General features: G+C 39.3%; 2 protein-coding genes across 11 annotated transcripts; one reads left to right on the top strand and one right to left on the bottom strand.

The window, feature by feature from the left end:
* Positions 1-146: 146 nt before the first annotated feature.
* Positions 147-5,346, top strand: REXO4 (REX4 homolog, 3'-5' exonuclease). Of its 3 annotated transcripts, none has more exons than XM_035341899.1 (8): positions 149-520; positions 790-1,244; positions 1,529-1,684; positions 1,888-2,081; positions 2,498-2,586; positions 2,949-3,023; positions 3,643-3,733; positions 4,472-5,346. In XM_035341899.1, the coding sequence occupies exons 1-7, from the start codon at positions 335-337 to the stop codon at positions 3,688-3,690; spliced, it is 1,203 nt and encodes a 400-aa protein (XP_035197790.1). In that variant the 5' UTR covers positions 149-334; the 3' UTR covers positions 3,691-3,733; positions 4,472-5,346. The 3 variants fall into 3 exon arrangements, with proteins under 3 accessions (XP_035197789.1, XP_035197790.1, XP_035197787.1); XM_035341896.1 differs by having other exon boundaries at positions 151-520; positions 3,659-3,733; XM_035341898.1 differs by lacking the exon at positions 4,472-5,346 and having other exon boundaries at positions 147-520; positions 3,575-3,652.
* Positions 3,598-17,773, bottom strand: STKLD1 (serine/threonine kinase like domain containing 1). Of its 8 annotated transcripts, none has more exons than XM_035341890.1 (20): positions 17,635-17,773; positions 17,118-17,213; positions 16,602-16,646; positions 15,206-15,280; positions 14,658-14,762; positions 14,151-14,224; positions 13,470-13,585; positions 12,874-12,986; positions 12,612-12,772; positions 11,955-12,085; positions 11,241-11,324; positions 10,297-10,413; positions 9,586-9,720; positions 8,737-8,865; positions 7,915-8,043; positions 7,380-7,508; positions 6,745-6,882; positions 6,335-6,414; positions 5,208-5,251; positions 3,598-4,506 (listed from the first exon to the last, which is right to left on the bottom strand). In XM_035341890.1, exons 1-20 carry the CDS (start codon positions 17,647-17,649, stop codon positions 4,491-4,493), a joined length of 1,932 nt encoding a protein of 643 aa, XP_035197781.1. In that variant the 5' UTR covers positions 17,650-17,773; the 3' UTR covers positions 3,598-4,490. The 8 variants fall into 8 exon arrangements, with proteins under 8 accessions (XP_035197781.1, XP_035197782.1, XP_035197783.1 ...); XM_035341891.1 differs by having other exon boundaries at positions 14,151-14,221; XM_035341892.1 differs by having other exon boundaries at positions 14,658-14,729; positions 17,632-17,755.
* Between the last annotated feature and the right edge of the window lie 336 nt (positions 17,774-18,109).

The following is an 18,109-nucleotide window of genomic DNA, read 5'->3' as shown; positions in this document are numbered from 1 at the left end:
CCACTTCCACAGCAAGGCCTCGGGTCAGCCCTCATGGAGCCACCAGCCCGCGGCTCCTGCCCCCCAAGCACACAGACAACACTCTCGTAAAAACCCCAGCTTTATTGAAGCCCCAGCTGTATTAAAACTCCATCCCCAAGCTTCCCTCTCCTCAGGGCTCGCCCCACGGGCGGCTCAGCCCCGGCGCTCCCGCAGCCGCCAGGGGCCGCCAGCGCAGACCCGGCCCCGGCGCCCGGAACCGCAGCGCGGGGCCTCGTTCCCCGCCGGGCCGCTGCTGCGAGGCGCTGAGGAAACGGCGGCCGCGGCCCCTTCGATTCCCGTTCCTCGTCCCCGCATGGCAAAACGGGGCCCGGCGGAGCCCGGGGCGGCGGGGCCGAGCGCCGGGGCCCGCGGGAAGGGCAAGAAGAAGAAATTCTGGCGGCGCCCCGCGAAGCCGGCCGCGCCGCAGGGCCCTAAGATGGCGGTGGCCCTGCCCCGCAGCCCCCAGGAGTTCTCCGCCAACTGGAAGGCGCTGCAGGAGGTGAGGGCGAGGTGATGCTGTCGTTTTCCTTGCTAGCGCAGTTCCACACCGCGTATAGTAATTAAAAAAATATGTATTTGCGTTAAAATAACGCGCAGGGGTCTGGGAGGTGCCGTTGCAGTAATGCTCCTTCAGCCAGGTAGAGAGTCTTGGTCAGCTTCACACTGAGGTGTTGTGTGGAGTACTCTGACAAATGACAGCAAGGTAGAATTGCAGGGAGATAATCTTGTTTTCTTTTTTTTTTTTTTTTTTTCTTTTGGTGATTTTAGCTACTGAAACAAAAGGCAAAGAACTTGGATGAGTCCACCTCTGCACATCAAACACACACCAAAAAGAAGCATCCGCTCAAAGAGGGGAACAGCCAACAAGTTCCAGCAAGCAATGGGAATGAGAACGTGGTAAAGCCCAAATCTGCAAACAAAAAGGAAAATGGTTCCGCTAAAGATGGTCCTCCTTTGGATAAGAAAAAATCCACGGTGGTTGCAACGGACAAGAATGTGAAGCCCAAATCCACAAATAAAAAGGACAACAGTTCTGCTAAAGACAATCCTCCTTTGGCTAAGCCAAAATCCAAGAAGGTTGAAACGGACAAGAATTTAAATGGCACCAAAAGCAATGGAAAAGGCTGCAAGGTAAAAAGGAAGAATGGCAATATTGAAAAGGAGAAGGGTGATGTAAAACATAAGAAGAGGAAAGCTGAAGATGTGGAGCAGCAGCCCAAAGAGTGAGTACTTCAGGCATCATGCATGTATTTGAATGTTTATTTGAGGAGGTGTATGTAAGGAGTACAGAGTATTACATTTGAAATAGCTGCACTCTTCCAGACTGTACTTTAGGAGAAATAAGATAAACAGTGCCCCTCCTCGGCAACAAACTTGCATAGATGACAGCACTAGCCTACTTTTCAGAGCTGATATCTTGATTAAAAAATAAATCTGCTTTTCTTACACTACAAAGATGCAAAACCACTTTAAAACTATTTAATGTAATTAAATTTGTACTTACCAGGGCTGACATCTGGTTTGATGACGTTGATCCAAAAGATATTGAAGCGGCAATAGGACCTGAAGCAGCAGAAGTTGCTAGAAGAAAACTGGGACTTGAAACAGGCCAATCCAAACAGTCTGTGGAACGGGTGCTGGTTAAAGAAAAGTCTTCTGATGGGTGAGTGGCATTCCAGTGGGAAGCATCAAGATTCTTCTTCTAAGTCTCAATTTTTAGAGGCAACATGTAAGCTGGCATCCCCCTGGGTCTACTGACCCAGTCATACTGCTGAGTTCTCCCTGTGAAAATGCATGCACCTTCTGAACTTCACTGTGCAGTCCTTGTAACAGGTGTGTCACCAAGCTGTCCTTTTTTCTTTTCAGTCTGACAAGAACAGTAGCCATGGACTGTGAGATGGTGGGAGTGGGACCAAAGGGTGAAGACAGTATTGTGGCCCGAGTGTCCATTGTGAACCAGTTTGGAAAGTGTGTTTATGACAAGTATGTCAAGCCTACCGAAGAGGTGACAGATTACAGAACTGCTGTTAGTGGCATACGACCCGAGAACATAAAGACAGGTAGGAGTTTTTTCCCAAAAATGTTCTTTAAGGAAGGCAATTTTAATAGGCTACCACAAAAGCCTCATTGGTTGAACTTGAAAAAATTTTAGACTTATGTTAAAAAAATTGAAAATAAAATCTAGTCTGAACACTAGGAAAAAATGTGGGAAGAAGTACTTTTTTACAGAATGGTCACTGATATCCCAGATGAAATTCACTTGTTAATTATGCTGTGGGAATAATATGTAAGCTGATTTCCTTTTAGTGTTGTGCTCTTCATGGCAAGAAGTTTCAGTGTCAAATACAAATTCATATAACTGCAGTCCCAAAGATACAATTGCCTTCACAAAAAAAGATGCAGTGTTTTAATTGTAGCTTTCTTACAGTGTCTTACGTGTCTAACAGAAGGTGGTTTAATTGTGTGGTGGTTTTAGGTGAAGATTTTAAAACAGTTCAGAAGGAGGTTGCTGATATCATAAATGGAAGGATTTTAGTTGGGCATGCTTTACAGAATGACCTAAAGGTACGTGGCTGCAAATTCCTTACTTTGAAGACAAGGCTCCAAACATTGAAAATCGATTAACTTTCTAATATATCTTCCTGGATTAGTCAGATGAACTCTCTGAACTCCTAGAAACGACAGCTTTATAATTGTTAGCTCAATTTCATGTCCTTATACACTGCACCAAGTATAGCCCTATTGACTTGCATGATTCACTTCAACTTTCACGCTGACTTAATAACACTGATTTTGTTACTAAAGAACCAGAGAAGAAACAGCATAGTGAAAGAAACCTTTGCAGGCTTTGCTTAGCCTCCAAAGTTCAAGTTTGGTTACTTTCCATGTAACAGCACTCCTTAGACCAGAAATACGATTTCTTTCAGGTCCTATTTCTTGATCATCCTAAGAAGAAAATGCGTGACACACAAAAATACAAACCGTTCAGACAGAGAGTCAAGGTAAGAGACTGATGTGAAGGAATGAATACCTTGATTAACTGACTCCTGGGCTGCTGACTCCCAGCTTCTAGCTTGCCCCACTTGTTTCTGTTTCTTTTTCCTACCTGAAACAAGTCTACTTGAATGCTTGCTTAGTGTTTGAAATATGGCAATGTCACTTAGTTCATTACAAACATTACCAGTAATACCTGTAGACAAAATTCAGTGCCTCTCCCATTCTTTACCACTTGCATGGTCTTCTTAACACTGTTCTGGATAGTAACATAAGATGGTACAGTTCTAATTACACTAAGGCTTATGTGATCCCTCTTAATAATTTTGTACAAGGATATAAAAAAATCCCGATGGTTTCAAATTTCTACTTAGACTGCAGGAGTAATGGTTCAGATTATAGGGCAATATTTTAAGTTTCATAACCGTATACTTAGTTTGTTTCTCACAATAAAACACCCCAAACGTAAATTTTAGGGTTATGCTTATACATAGAAAACCCTCTTAGCAGTGCATGCAAATGTGCATAATCCTTGTAATTTGTAAATTCTCCTTGCTAGTTCGCCAACAGAAGCTGTATATATACACACATCTATACATTTCAAGCGTGTGAGACAGCATGATTCAATCTTTTTTATTTCCAGTCTGCACGGCCATCATTGAAGCTGCTCTGTGAAAGACTGCTAGATGTTCAAGTGCAGACATCAGAGCACAGCTCGGTATGTATCTCTTCAGAACATACATTTTTGGGTAGATCAGTAAAATAGTACACATCAGCTCTAGGATCAGGATTCAGCTGAGAATCCTGTGGCTTCATTCTGTCCTCTCAATGAAAGTTAGCAAGCTCTGCTTGGACACCATCACATAATAAGACCGCCATCTAAGCTCGCGTACTGTTTTGTGCCTCATACCATTTGGATTATTTCCTTACTTTCATAAACTTCTTTTGCACAAGTCAACTGTATTTTGTTTAAATACTAATTCTTACTAATTTAAGATACTTAGTAACAAAAAAGAAAAAAAAAAAAGTAAAATCCCAAGTATCAACTGCTTAGTTTAAAAGCAGCATTCTGCACTGATGGCAGGTTAGATAAAAGAGCAAGAGCCTATTCTCAGTAGATATTCTCTTATCCACTGAAAGAATGGAGGTACAACAGAGGGATGAACTGAAAAAGCAGAGCAAATTTTGAAGGTACTTCCAAGATCATTTTTCCATAATGGTTTTCCAAGTCACGGTCAGAGAAGGAAGTGCATAGCATCATGGTGGGCCATACATGTTCATTCCCCTCCACTAGTCACACTAGGGCTTCTAGATCTGGAAGGAGATTATGAAGTGTTACTTGAAGGGATTTATTAATTAAGATGATGGGAGATGTAGCTGTTTATTAACAATAAATGCTATTCAACCATATCAGCCATGTTTTGTTAAGCCTTCTGTATGTTCTGTTTTCTTTTAGGTTCAGGATGCGCAAGCAGCTATGAGACTGTACACCCTTGAGAAAAAGCAATGGGAAGCTGCTATTAAGAACAAATCTAAAGACAAACTGTAAAACTTGAATGATTCTACACTGTGTTTTTTATCTGCAGCATTTGCTGTTTTCTTGTCAGATTCCAGGCAAATTTAGAGAGAGCAACTCAGAACCAACAGCAGCTATTTCATAAAATAATACAAAAACAAACAAAAAAAACAGCAGATGACACTTCCAACCTGGTACATGAATTCTGCCATGCAAGAATACTGCTGAAGTATCCCCTTTCTGGATAGGATATATGCCTAACGCCTACTCCTGTGTTTCAACAACACTTGTAACAAATGGCTGCACTTGTCACTTACTTCATCAGTTCAATTTCTGCAAAGGAAATATACACTGAGTTTAAGAAAAAAGAGTTTTTAAATTATGATAAATGTAGGAAAAAAAATGTTACTGCTTTACTGAAATTCCCGAGGCTAAAATGTTTATTTCAGATATTTCTAAAGTCTACAAAGTAAGGCAAGTTCTTAATTACTGCTGTTAGTGTCACAGTTGTAACTAAACCAATGGAACATAAACTTGTTTATGTATTATTAAAGGTCCAATATTAATCTTTCTGGTGAGAAAAGCCTCTCAAAGTATTTCAGAAGGATCCAGGCTTATATATCTGAACCAGAAGTCTACAAGATTTGTTCTTATATACAAAAAATGTTTACTTTACTTTTGCAGTTTCACAAGTGCTGTATCCACAAGGGTCATTATCTCCTGGAGAGAAATACGAGAATTGTCAAATAAGTACCTTGTTGCTTCAATTATTTTTATACTTCTAAATTAATAAAGAGCATCGTGTTTAACATAGACCGTTAAAGCGACTGATGTTTTAAACATATGTAAGGTCTGATTCTGCAAAATCCAAAGCAATTGTAATTATCAGATTGGACGCTAATGTTGCGATTTAAATAATCTAAATGGATAGTGGAAGGTGGCAAGGAATGGGTTTCAGAGATTTAGCAGTGGCATGCCCCACACTGAATTGCCAGAATGAGTTCTGGTATTGTCTGTCAGCAGGTGGCGTGGGGAACAACAAATTGCATTTACAACAGAAGAGGGAGCTTTCTTCTAATTCGTGATTTTTTTTTTTACGTGCACTGCTTTATAGATGCACTGTTCATTAAAATGGTGCAGAGACACCAGAGAACAAGTTTGTAGGCCTCTCTCTGAGAGGAATTATATAAGCAGACTACATGCCTAACTAAGAAGAGCAAGGTTGTAAGACTAACCAGTGACATAGGCTTACTGAAAAAAAAACTTTATTGCTGATTACTTGACAGTACGCTGTTGCAAAGGAAATACTAGCATAGCACATTAAATAGCATGAATAACTTTCCCATTTCTGGTATTTCAATAGTTATCTTTTTTTCAATATAACTATGTGTTGGAATATAACTTAAGTTAACCCTTCGAGCAAACTATCACTTTTTGTTTGGTTCTTGTTTTTTCAAGAGTGTCTCTTATAAAGAGAAAGTAACTGAATGCTATATAATTATGTCGTATTCATTTAAACTTCAGCCTGTTTAGTATGAAAACTGTAGTAAGTTAATGCAATGTAGTGTTGCAAGAGACCAAAACATTGTTTTAAAAAATAGAGCATAAAAGTCAACTGTGTCTTCCAGTAGTTGTTTTCAACATAGAAATATTCTTACAACTCACTCTTCACACTATGCATAATTCTTCTGTAAATTTCTATACTATGTAATTCCACCTATTTGAGAATGATGAAATCCATACCCAGAAATAGTGTAGCATATTAAGCACACACCCCTTATTGTCCCAGTATCTTCTACATACCGTGCTAGATGGAAAACGGCTTTTGATTTCAGACAGCAGTTCTTTCATTTTCTGGGACGCCATATCCAGCACAATGTCATCTATAATGTAAAGGAACAGCATAATTTAGAGTTACTGGTACAATTTCCAATGGTTTTAGCAGGGGCTAAAGAAAAGTAGTAAGGGAATGGATCTATACAAACAGAAGCCAAGGTAAAATGAAGTTATAAAATTAATAAATTGCAGGGGCTTTTTATAATTATTCAAGGACAAGAAAGTACCGGATGAATATACAATTCCAATTCTTCCTCCTTTCTTAGATATACAGTGAGTCTTTCCTGAGAATAACTTCATTTGCCTGAGCAGCTGCTTTTTCTTTACTTCTTTTAGGGGTGGGGGAGGAGACTGGATAAATAACACCACCATCTTACCATACTGAACCATCTCATTAATCAGCATACAGATATTTTCCACCACTTCTGGATCATCACAGTGAAAGTGGTAGGCCTCTTTGATCAGGTTTATTCCACTGCCTTTTGAATCCGTTATAAATCTGAAAGCTGATAATTCTGAAAGGGAGACAAATGCATCTGGGCTAATCGGTTGTTGCAGACTGCATTATTTGCTTTCCAGTCCCCTGCCCTTGTCAGCACATCGTATTTTTCCAGGAAATCATGTCCATTCTTTTCAGCCTTCCTAAAAGCTATTCTGAAGCATATTTGGCCAAGTAGAAAACCATATATGCAGCAGATGTTGTCACGCATGGCAGACATAATTATTGTTTCTTTCAGCTCCACCCTTTTACATTGTAAATAAAATATGAAAACACTCTGAAGTTACTAATAAATGAGACTGTGCTGATCTACTGCTACTCAGACATGCATGCCAGCTCCATGGGAAGAAAAAATCTGCACTTCCAGTTTCACTATTTCTCCTTCCAGTTCTGCAAGAAAAGATTAACTCAGGAGAGCAGAAGACAATCTCAATCCCACTATGAACTCTTGAACTATGCAGAAGCACCTTCAAGGTGATTTGCAATTAACAAAAATTAATTGCTGAATGTTACCAGATAGCCTTAGAAGGCTTGCTAATGCCAGGCAGGCATTCTTCACCAGGACAGCTCTTTTCAGGTTCATCCTAAGTGCCTCCAGCAGAACCACTGCTGTGGGCTCATAGTCATTTTCAGTTAAGCAACCTTTAAAATAAAATAAAATAAAAATACAAACATTTAAAACACATGCCTGCATCACAACTTCTGTTTCTGAAGTTGTATTCTTTTAATTATGCAGCAAATGTTATAAAGAAAGAAAGTGAAAACCTGCATTATAGTAACATAGACCCGGTAAAGCCTTATCGTGAGCTGAATCCATCAGCAGTATCTAGTTACATAATCACTATGGATAATCAAAAATAGCTTCATTACAGTGTCAGAGAGCAAATACAGGGAGGGTTTATTAAGAGGATGCATGTTTCTAACTCTGCTGCCATCTGCAGAGTCTGCTAAGGCCAAGCAGCCTGTATTTCATGAATCTACTGACAGCGGTGTTACACTAGCCTTTTCCATGCACAAGGGACAAGATAAACACCTTGGGAAAACACACCTTGGAGTGACAATGCCCACAGAGCTGAGCAAGCTGATTCTGTAACTGCTCCATTCTGGAGGTGCTCCTGAATGACCGCAGTGGTAACGGGGACAGCACTTTTCAGCAACGCTTGGTCCACGTTATTCTCTGAATTACCACAACAAAAAGGAAACACAACAGGCAGGGTTATTTAATCAAGTAACAACATCACAAGCTCATTATAAGTCAAATTATATTAGTAAAAGATTAATGGGTGATGGCACTGGAGTAAAGCCGCATTATTTTAATATGGTCAACAGTGAGGGAAGAAATCCAAAACATGCAAATGAGATTTTACAGGACTACTAAATAGTAGTGTTTATTGCAGAAAGCTGAACTTCTCTGGGAACTAGTTTCCTCTGCCATTTAAAATACACTTGGACATCGCAGCAGGAAACCAAACAAAACAATATTTTGGACTGAAAAACATTCACAGGATGGGTATTTAGCTGGTCACATAAATCAAATAGGCAGATTATCACACAAAGCAAACAAAACACACCAAGTGCAATTATGCACACTCTATGCTTTCAGCCTTCCTTGACCATTAGAACACAACACCTATAAAAGAACACATTGGAGAAACAAATCTCCATAAACTCCCAGTGTGATCCCATAAAAAGGGGTCGGCTCTTGATCATTTAAAGTTATTCTAGCAGTGCTGTGGAGACATCTCTACAGAATGGAGAAGTAAGAAAAATCCAGTCACAGCAACACAAATGTCTGAACTCAATTAGGCACAATACCTGCTGCATTTCCATCACCTGAGTCCAGGCACAATGCTTGCTGGGTTCTACTTACCGCTCACAGCCAAGCTCCAGAGAACTGCACAGGTGGAGAGGCAGATCTGTTCATTATGAAGAAAATTTTTTAAAATTGACAGAAGGTCTGAAATTAATCCAGCTTTCTTTAGATTCTCTGCTGCAATTTCTGAAAAGCACAGAAAAAGACAGCGTATAAAACCTAGCATTTGTGCCCCTCTCATTGTCCTTGCAACAAACTGCACTACCAACCATATTTAAACAGTGATACCAAACAGGTAATATGATACCATGAGCAGGACAAAAGAAAGAAAAAGATTGGATTCAGTTAGTAAATAAGGTATAAAATTTGGTCTTAGCTAGTAACTTTATTTGTATAAATGTAGACATTTCAGAACACTTTGTACAAACTAGTCTTTTCAGATTATCCCCTTGTTGTGAAATTCTGTGACCATTTTCCAAACGGTCTTGTGATGACTGTTGAATTGACACTGCAAACAAAAAATACTATAAATATTTAGCAATTACAATCTCTGGAGAAAAAAAAAAAGAAGCAGAAGTTTCAATTCACCAGCACAGCCGAAAATAGAATCCAGGTTCTATGCCCTCATTTTCCCAAGCACTACTATTTGCACAGTTTATATTTGTTTCCAAAACAGTCATACAGCACAGCTCTGTAATACATACAATTCAGCAAGAGCCTGAAGCCTCAGCAGTGTAACTTATTCATAACACACCTGAAAGTGTATGAAATCTATTACCCCTATCAAACTATTATCTACAGGCATCCACATCTCAGTGAAGTCATGAGTTCTGCATTGTATCTTGGATTAGATTATCAAAGCGGAAAAATAAGAATATTCCTCCAAAAATGAACAAAGTGACCCACCGCTGGCTGAAATCATCATCAGTAACATGCAGATCAATGAAAGAAGCTCTTCATTTTCAGAGTGTTTTCTCACTATCTCTAACAGAGAAATGGTCACATTCTCATCCAGGGTCATCACCACATCCTGTTCTAGAGCTGTCAAAAGTAAACATTAGAACAACAAAAATTTCAGTGGCTTTGAATGCAGTTTGAAACTCCTGCTCTCTCCATACGTAAACATTCAACTAACAGCTACTCAACTATTTCTTCACATAACAACTCCAAAATTATTTCAAATTTTCTTGCTTCCAAAATACGTTTCTTATTACTTCCAATCCTATACCATTATCAGGCGTTATTGGAGTAAAATGCCAAGAAATTGACAGAATGGACAACACAAGAGAGCAAAATGTCGTCTGTATTTTTATGCTTTGAAAGTCAAATACCAGAGCACAGAAAATCTCTTATTTGTAACATGAAAACAAACTTGGTAGACTAAGACCAGTAGCCTGGATTTAAAATTTACACTTTGACACAGAATACACATATGCCAGTCCTAAAGAAAGCCCCCAAGAATCTAGGCTCTTATTAAAGCTGGCTAAATTCCTCTATTACCTTAAATTTATCCCCTAAAATTATTACTGAAACCATTTCAAAACTTACCTGCTACATCTAACATTACAAGATACAGGCTGTATTATCCAGCATTAGTTGGAAATGTCGTAACTGTACCTTGAGTAAGAATTTCCATCAATAAATTGCAACCATGTACTTGTAACTTGAGGGAATCTATATGAGCCTTCATTGCAAAAGTGATCAATTCTGTGAATTTTGGCAGATAGGGCGAGGCTGTGGGGAAGAGAAATGATTCGAAACAACATTCAGTTACGCAGTCGATTGCTCAGTAGATGTTTATGCATCAAAAACACCAGAGTTCTGGTTTCAAATGAATTTGAGTCCCTGTAAAGGATGGGATACAGTAAAACAACATTCTTGAATGAAAAGAACAGTAAAGTTTTCTTCAATAACAGTGCTGAAGAGGTTGGCAACTCTAAGGGGAAAAAAAAATAAAAATTTACTCTTTCCTTATTGATTACAGGTATTGAACATCCCTGTGTGTTAATAGTATATGCTAATGCCGGTTTTAAAATGCTGTCACAAAAATGCAGTGCTATTTGATAAACTGAGTTAACCCAGTGCTTTAAATAAATTAATCTTGATCTGAAAGATCTGAAAAAACGTGCAGAAAGCGAGAGAAAATAGTGTTCATTCACACAGCTTTACTAGCCACACGGAAACTAGACACATGGAGCTAGCTTTTGCACTCAGTCTCACAGCCCTAGGCATTACCCGCAATCTATCCCCATGCTGATATGAATTACCTTCCTCAGCAAACGTCAGTTTGCCCATTCCCCTTGGTTGTCAGTTAAAACATCCCGTTTTTTTTTCCAGAGCCTGTTCTTGTCCAGTAAAACATGTCGCTGTTCAGCAAAAGCATTTACAAACAAGTACCAACACAATCACATCAACTAGCAGTCTGTTTCAGTATGTTCCAAAAGTCAAAAATAGAAGTCAGCAATTTCATTCTCATTGTTAGGAGACTTTTTTTCCTCTTCCCATTATCTCAAAAGGTAAGGAAAGAGCAGAATAAATAAATGAATAAAGCAGTACCTTACCACTTCCATCTCCTACAAAGCTGGCAAGGCGCTGCATGGCTCTAGCCTGTGCTTCTTCTACATCCCAGAAAGCCTGCATGAATTCTACATTAAAAATAAATAAATAAATCATTTTATACAAAACAGTTTAAAAAAATCACTCAAATTTTATCTATTTTTGTGCAAGATGTGAATTCACATAAATGAAAATAACAAATTTGTGACTGTTGAAAGAGAAACTCTTTCTCCCTAAGTATCAATCATTAAATATTAGAGCATTATGATTCATCTCTATGATCTCTGTATTTCACACATATTTTGTGGAACTGTTGAAGTATTGAATTAAAGCAGGGCTAGGGGCTTTAAATGCATTATTTGGACAACATTTTCATATTAGGACAACCTCATCCTTACAAGAAAAAAGGCAGAGTAGACCTTTTGTTGGCATAAATTGGCAAACAGGTTAGAATGCAGACAAAGTAAGTGTGGTTCCCAATTTTCTGAGGAATGATCTCTGACCCCATTACACAGTAGCCATGGTTGGTAAACTTAGGAGGTTCTAGAAAAGGCTATGCAGTGATTCTTGCTCCAAAGAGAATCCCATTCCATTTCAAATAAAATGGGAACCCAATAATTATTTTTCAAGTAGAATACATGCTGACTGGAAAACACATTGGTTTGTCTTCTACAAAAATCACCATGAATTCATCAAATTCATCTTATTTTCCTTATTACCTAGAACATTTTCGATTCCTCCCTCAAGGAGCACATCTATTATACAGGGAGACAAAGACTTTTTCTGTTTTATTAATGAGGAACCAGCAACAATCAGGCATTCCCCAACAAATGGAACTTCAGTCAGATCCCTAGAATTATGAGAGACAAAAGTAGTACCAATAAATTAGAACTGGTAAGTTGCAGAAATATCTCTGCAGGTTTCATTTCATTTTGATATAAAACAATAAACAATGCTTTTTGAAGACTAGATTATTTTTGACAAAACTTACACAGTTTACTTCAAAACTGCTGATGAAAAAGCTTACTGTAAACAAGCCAGACTTAGGCTTCGATTTAATTGTTTGTAAAGTGGATACAATACTGAAATATGACATTGCATCCTGAAGCTGATGCATTCTCAAGATGCAAAAAATTGTGTGCAACATGCTTTTATAATGTAACTCTTCAAAACAGGTCAACTACACAAATCAGAATGCCTGTTTCTAAAAGAAAAACAAGTCTTTGACTTTTTGTAGTAACTCAGTTTGTCAAGGCGGTAAGATCAGCAACCTTGATTCAATCCCTTTCAAGCAGTAGCTAACGTTCCCTATCTTTTGAACGTATGTGGGGTTTAGGACAAGAAATAACAATAAAGGCAAAGCATCTAGAACTTACTTTGCTGTGGGTCTCATGCTGGGCTGAATCTGTAGCATCATAAATAGAATTGGGAATAAAGGCAAAGAGCTGTTATCTCCATTTTCCATCAGTGGCAGAACTCCCTCAAGACGGCTGGTATTGCGCCTGAGATCCTGCAGCAATGAAGTGATCTCTTCCGTCTGTAAAGAGCAGAGTAACAGTAGAGGTTACGCACGCAAATTTACAGATATCCTGGTGGGCTCATGACATTTTAAATCTATAAAGAAACATTATTACATACATTCAGAATGAAGCAGGTGATCATGTCAAGTAGAATACAGCCTAGAGACCAGATGTCTGATTTCTCACTGAAACAAAAATTGAATGTTTCCGGAGCCATCCAAGCCTTGCTATCTGTTGAAATAAGAACCCCATGGTAACATTGCTGACACTGTATTATACACAGTGTTGATTGCACAGACATGAACTGCAGGCAATAGTTTTATGTCTAAAAATAGAGATATTCAGCAGAGATTAGTGTTTTTTGTTGTTTTTTGTTTGTTTGTTTTACTGGCAATATGCTACAAAAGAGTAAGAAACACTACAACTAGTAAATCATTTTTCAAGATGTAACTGCATATACATCAAGCTAAGAAGGATTCCAACTGTATTTGTTACAGCGAAGTTCTGAGACTTATAGACAGCTTTCAACTGTGAACACAATTAATGCTCCAGGCAACTGTCTGTGAATATGCTATTCATATTTTAGAAGGATAATGCTGAGAAGGGGGAGGGAGATAACATTTCTTTCTTCGGCTGATTTTTCTCTGGAGATTAAACAATATCCACCATAAATTAATCTCTTATAAATATAGTAAAAATAAAAGAAATATCTACTTTCTTCCACTCTTATTTTCCATTTTGCTTCATCAGTCATAAGTGTTTCTGTACTGAAGTCGCAAAGCATGAAGGAATCTTCACCAGTCACAAGAATGTTTGATGGCTTGAGATTTCTGCAACACAAATATTTTCTGTCAGCACATGAAATCAGAATCTAATGATATGTAACTACAGGTCCCCAGCATCTCTACACATTAGGAAGTTTGGGGTTTGTTTTTTGTTTTGAAATACAAGGGGTATTCAACTGAAAATAATTTTCTTCCTTTACTGTGAAATGCCTTGGAAATTGCGATTACAACAAAATGTATCTGAACATGGAATGCAATGGCTGACTTTACTTTAGTCACACAAAGTATAACTTGTCCATCACAGCCACCAGAATGTAAGCATCGCTGAGCAGACAATATTCTGATGTTTATATTAATAATCATACCTCACATTCAAAACAACAGAGAACACCTATTTCAAACAGCTAATTAGAGACAAAATTCAAGGAACAGATGACTTCAGAAGTCACAAAAAAATTAATCTACACGTGAAACGCAGAATTTCTATCTCCTAGTCCCCCCTTTTTGTCCAGTAAAATTCATCACTTATCAAATGAAGAGCTGCACTGTACCAAAAGTCACTGCAAAAAGCAATGACCTATCAGACAATGAGAACAGGATTTCTACTCACCTATGCAAAATGTTTTGGTTGTGTATATAAAACAAAGCATCCGCCATCTGTCCCAGGAACTTCACCATCACCTGTTGACAAGTACTTACATGAAAATATAACACAAACACAATAACGTAACAGAGAAATTCAACACTTAACAAGAGAGAATGCCTGTATTTGAAGTAAGGCCCAGAGTAAAAGGAAATACTGGTTTCCCCAAACAGATAAATATGCTAATCTCTGTATTAGACAATTGCTATTATCTGTATTTTCCATGGATAAAAAAGTAAAACAGGGAAAGATTTAATTGCTTGAGCGCAAGATACACAAAGAATTAATTGTCGATGCGGAAATTTCATAGTGATTCAGGGCAAAAAGTAGATAAATTCCTAAAGCACCCTTCAGCAAAACAGTCTGCTTTGAAGATTTGAGGAAAACCTTTTGAGAAAGAGTGAATACAGAGGAAGAAATATAAAAACAGCAAGACTCCATCAGCTCAATAAATGCCTCTTTTGTACATTTTACCATGTCTGCTATTTTCTCTGACTTCTGCCTTTTTGTGTTGATCAGAGATGAAAGATCTTCTTGGCCTGAGTGCTGCATTACCAGACAAAGGAACAGAGATGGTATCTGTAATAAAACATTACACCAAGATTGTCTAATTGTTTGCAGGTAATAACATATCCAGTAAGATAGATAAAAACAAGGACTTGGCCAAACCACTGGGTATGATGTTCACCAAAACGCAGGTGTTCGGAGATGTTTAATCTCTCATAGAGCATACAATATTTACTTTCTTATATTAAAAGTAGAGCACCTGTTTGTTTTTTTTTTTTTCAAAAACATTACCAATGAAGTGATGTGGGACAATCCAAGTCAAATATACACCCATAAAAACCAACATGAATTTCACCTGATTGCCGAATCAAAACTGAAAATCAACAAGTCAGGACTTTTGGTTTCCTATGGCCTCCTATGAAAGTTCTGTTTGTTTAAATGCAGGCATGCTGAAGACAGAACAAAAGCAGCTTAAAATTATACATTTTACGCAATGAATCCTAGTTAATTCTCACCTCATTATTCCAAGTCACAAACAACTCCTTGTAAGTACAGATGTTTGAATGATGAAGTTTTAGCAAATCCATTGCCTGCATAGAAGAAAAATACTGAGAGAAAGCAGTCTATAGCTAGATACTCCTTCCCACTGAAAATGACCTTAAATAATATCTTAAGCCAGTTCCTGACATGTTCATGTTGCATGTCTGATCAAATCCTTTCTGTGTGTAAGCTCTGTTATATATTTGCATGTACAAGTGTAAGAAAATACTTCAGTAAGAGTCTGCTCGGTGTAATGCTGTAACAACACAACACTGTGAGACTCAAGGTACAAACAGATCCTAAGGGACGCGGTATGTAAATAATCCCCTTCCCCAATTCCTAACATCTGAACTTGACAACATATCTTAGGATGTGAAAGTCAAGATGTTTTTTCTAGCATAGGCGTTATTTCAAATAACCCCTATGCAAGCTCAAACCACAAAAAGTATGATGGCACTAGTGAGATGTTTATCTCCTTTACATTGGTTTCAGTGTAAGGAACTAACAACTACCAGTGACTTTAACAAATTTGCTGATGATGAAAAATGTAACAGGAATTCAGCTCACTGTCCTAGTTTGGTTTGTGGCTGTGCAGACATTAAAAAAAGAAAAGAAATGTAAGAAGAGCCACGCTTCCAGCTCGCACAGCTATTATCTCCATAGACACATCAGCAGACAATTTGGATCAAACTGTATCAGGAAAGACAGTCTCAGTATATAAAGAGGTCACTTATCTTGAACAGGATGAAGCATTTTTACAGATATATATTCTCCCTCATTTTCCACTGCACATAGCATGCATACTGGACACTGTGAGACTAATTCATCTGATATTATTTCACATATTTTGTTTAAACAGATGTTGGTAATTTAACAGTATTTCTGATGTTCCTTCTTATGTGTGGCATTGAAAAAAGTTTGCACAAAAATAAGGTAAAACAGAGGAAGAAAACTAGACAAAACATTCACATCATGAAATACCCAACTCTGAGAAATGAACATGTAATGAAACATGTCTGACAGAAATTAAGTTAATAATAATAAATAAAAATATATTTCTCCTTCAGATTAAAGGCCAAAATGATGAGCTTTGCTCTTTGTCCTCAGCACAAAACAAATACAAGCTCTGAAAAAATGAACTATCTTCTGAGAACAGCTGTCCACTTGAATCTACATATTCAAATATAGGAAGAACTAATAAAAAATCCTGGCCTCAACTCAAGCAGAGGGCAGGGATAACACCCTTCAGACAGTCCTACCCAATCTGTATGTTGGCTATTTACACAGCCAATCTTTGTAGATAAACACTTCGTTCTCTTAAAGTCTTTGGTCTCTATAAATGAAGCTAGTAAAGAAAACCTGCACTGATACCTCCTTCAAGGCCGTGTTTGCTTGTATTACTTCAGTGCATTCAACCTGTACCAAACAAACAGAAGACAAAGATGAGATTGTAATATAGAAACTGCCAATTTTTTAAGGAAGTACAAACTTGCCAAGAGGATTAGAATTGGCAATTGTGTATGAATTGGCATAAACTTTAAGTGATAGCTCCAATCTGTAATGCTTGGAACAGTCTTGGTTTTGGGAGATGAACAGAAAGCTTTAAGTGACTCCACAACAGCTAGTCACTCCTCCTGCACTGTCAAAGCAGCAGAAAGCTTTGGTGAAAGCACACTGGATAGACCTAAATAGAGTGTTCCCCCCAGTTCTATCTCAATATTCTGGTAAACTGATTCAATTCCTCAGATTTCCATAAGAGCAGCACAATGTAAGATGCAAACCTACTCTTACCCAGGGGCCAAGCTACGGGCCATGTTTGCCTCTTTTACTATCAAAAGGGCCCACAGTGTTGACGAACTCTCGTTTTCCTAGCAACCACCTTCTCACCTGCTTTATTACATATTTCTTCCTCTCACTCCTTTTTCCTTTTGATTCAACTACCAGCATTGTGCCCAGCGCCCCGGGCCGCAGCTGCTCCACTACCTGCCGGGCAGAGAAGAGATATTAATGCATCTTGCTCCAAGTGGTGACACAACCAGGGAGAAACCCCCTTCAAGCCCCCGAGACCCTCCACACAGAGCACTCCTCCTGCTCCCCGCAGGACAACACGCACCCCTCAGGTCTCCTCTCCCCTCCTCACATTTTCCCCCTACCTCCTGCTGAAGAGGGAATCACCCTACCTCACTCCCTAGGGCCTCATAATCTCTTCAGCTTACTGTGTAATGTATTTTATAATTTACAGTCGTTGTTTCATTACACCTCAGCACCTCCTTCCCCTTCCCTTCCCCAAGGGGCTGCTCACACCCCCACCACCCACCCCCTACAGGACCCAGACGACCCCCATTCCCCCCCACCCCCCGAACCACCACAGCCTCTCCCAAAGGGCAGAGACCTCCAGCACCACCTCGTATCCCTCCATCAGCCTCTGAGGGACCGGGCCGGGCCCCTCCAGCCCCCCCGGGGGCGGCCGGGCAGCCGTTGGCCCCCGCTTCCCCTCAGGGAATTGGGGGACGGGCGACGAGCCTCTCAGAAAACCTCGGCAGTGCCTACTGAGGGCAGCAGGGCCGCATCGCACCGCCCCCACCGTTTCCTGGATGGGGGATTTCGGTTGAAACAGGGGAAAAATCATAAAAAATAAGGAAAAAAAAAAAAAGCGGTGGTAGTGAAGCAGCAGCAAGGGCACCACTGGGGGGTGTGATAGGACTTGGTACGGCCTCACTACCGGCGGGGCACGCACCCCTGAGGCGAGGGCAGACACAGCTCAGACCCATCCGTGCTTTATGACCCCAAAACCTCACATTTCTAACCCAAACCCAACCCCGAGAGCTTTCCCCTCAGCGCCCCGGCGCGGCCCCTTTAAGCCCGCGCGGCACGGGAAG

Source organism: Oxyura jamaicensis, chromosome 17, assembly GCF_011077185.1.
Source record: "Oxyura jamaicensis isolate SHBP4307 breed ruddy duck chromosome 17, BPBGC_Ojam_1.0, whole genome shotgun sequence".
NCBI classification, from domain to species: domain Eukaryota; kingdom Metazoa; phylum Chordata; class Aves; order Anseriformes; family Anatidae; genus Oxyura; species Oxyura jamaicensis.
This window is presented reverse-complemented; position numbering and strand designations above follow the sequence as displayed.

Coding starts and splice junctions, on each gene's coding strand:
- REXO4 (XM_035341896.1), top strand. CDS start 335: ATGGCAAAACGGGGCCCGGCGGAGCCCGGGGCGGCGGGGCCGAGCGCC. Junction 2,082..2,497: donor ACCCGAGAACATAAAGACAG/GTAGGAGTTTTT, acceptor TGGTGGTTTTAG/GTGAAGATTTTAAAACAGTT. Junction 2,587..2,948: donor CTTTACAGAATGACCTAAAG/GTACGTGGCTGC, acceptor GATTTCTTTCAG/GTCCTATTTCTTGATCATCC.
- STKLD1 (XM_035341888.1), bottom strand. Junction 8,044..8,736: donor CTGGAGCTTGGCTGTGAGCG/GTAAGTAGAACC, acceptor GTGGTAATTCAG/AGAATAACGTGGACCAAGCG. Junction 6,415..6,744: donor TAATGAGATGGTTCAGTATG/GTAAGATGGTGG, acceptor TTTACATTATAG/ATGACATTGTGCTGGATATG.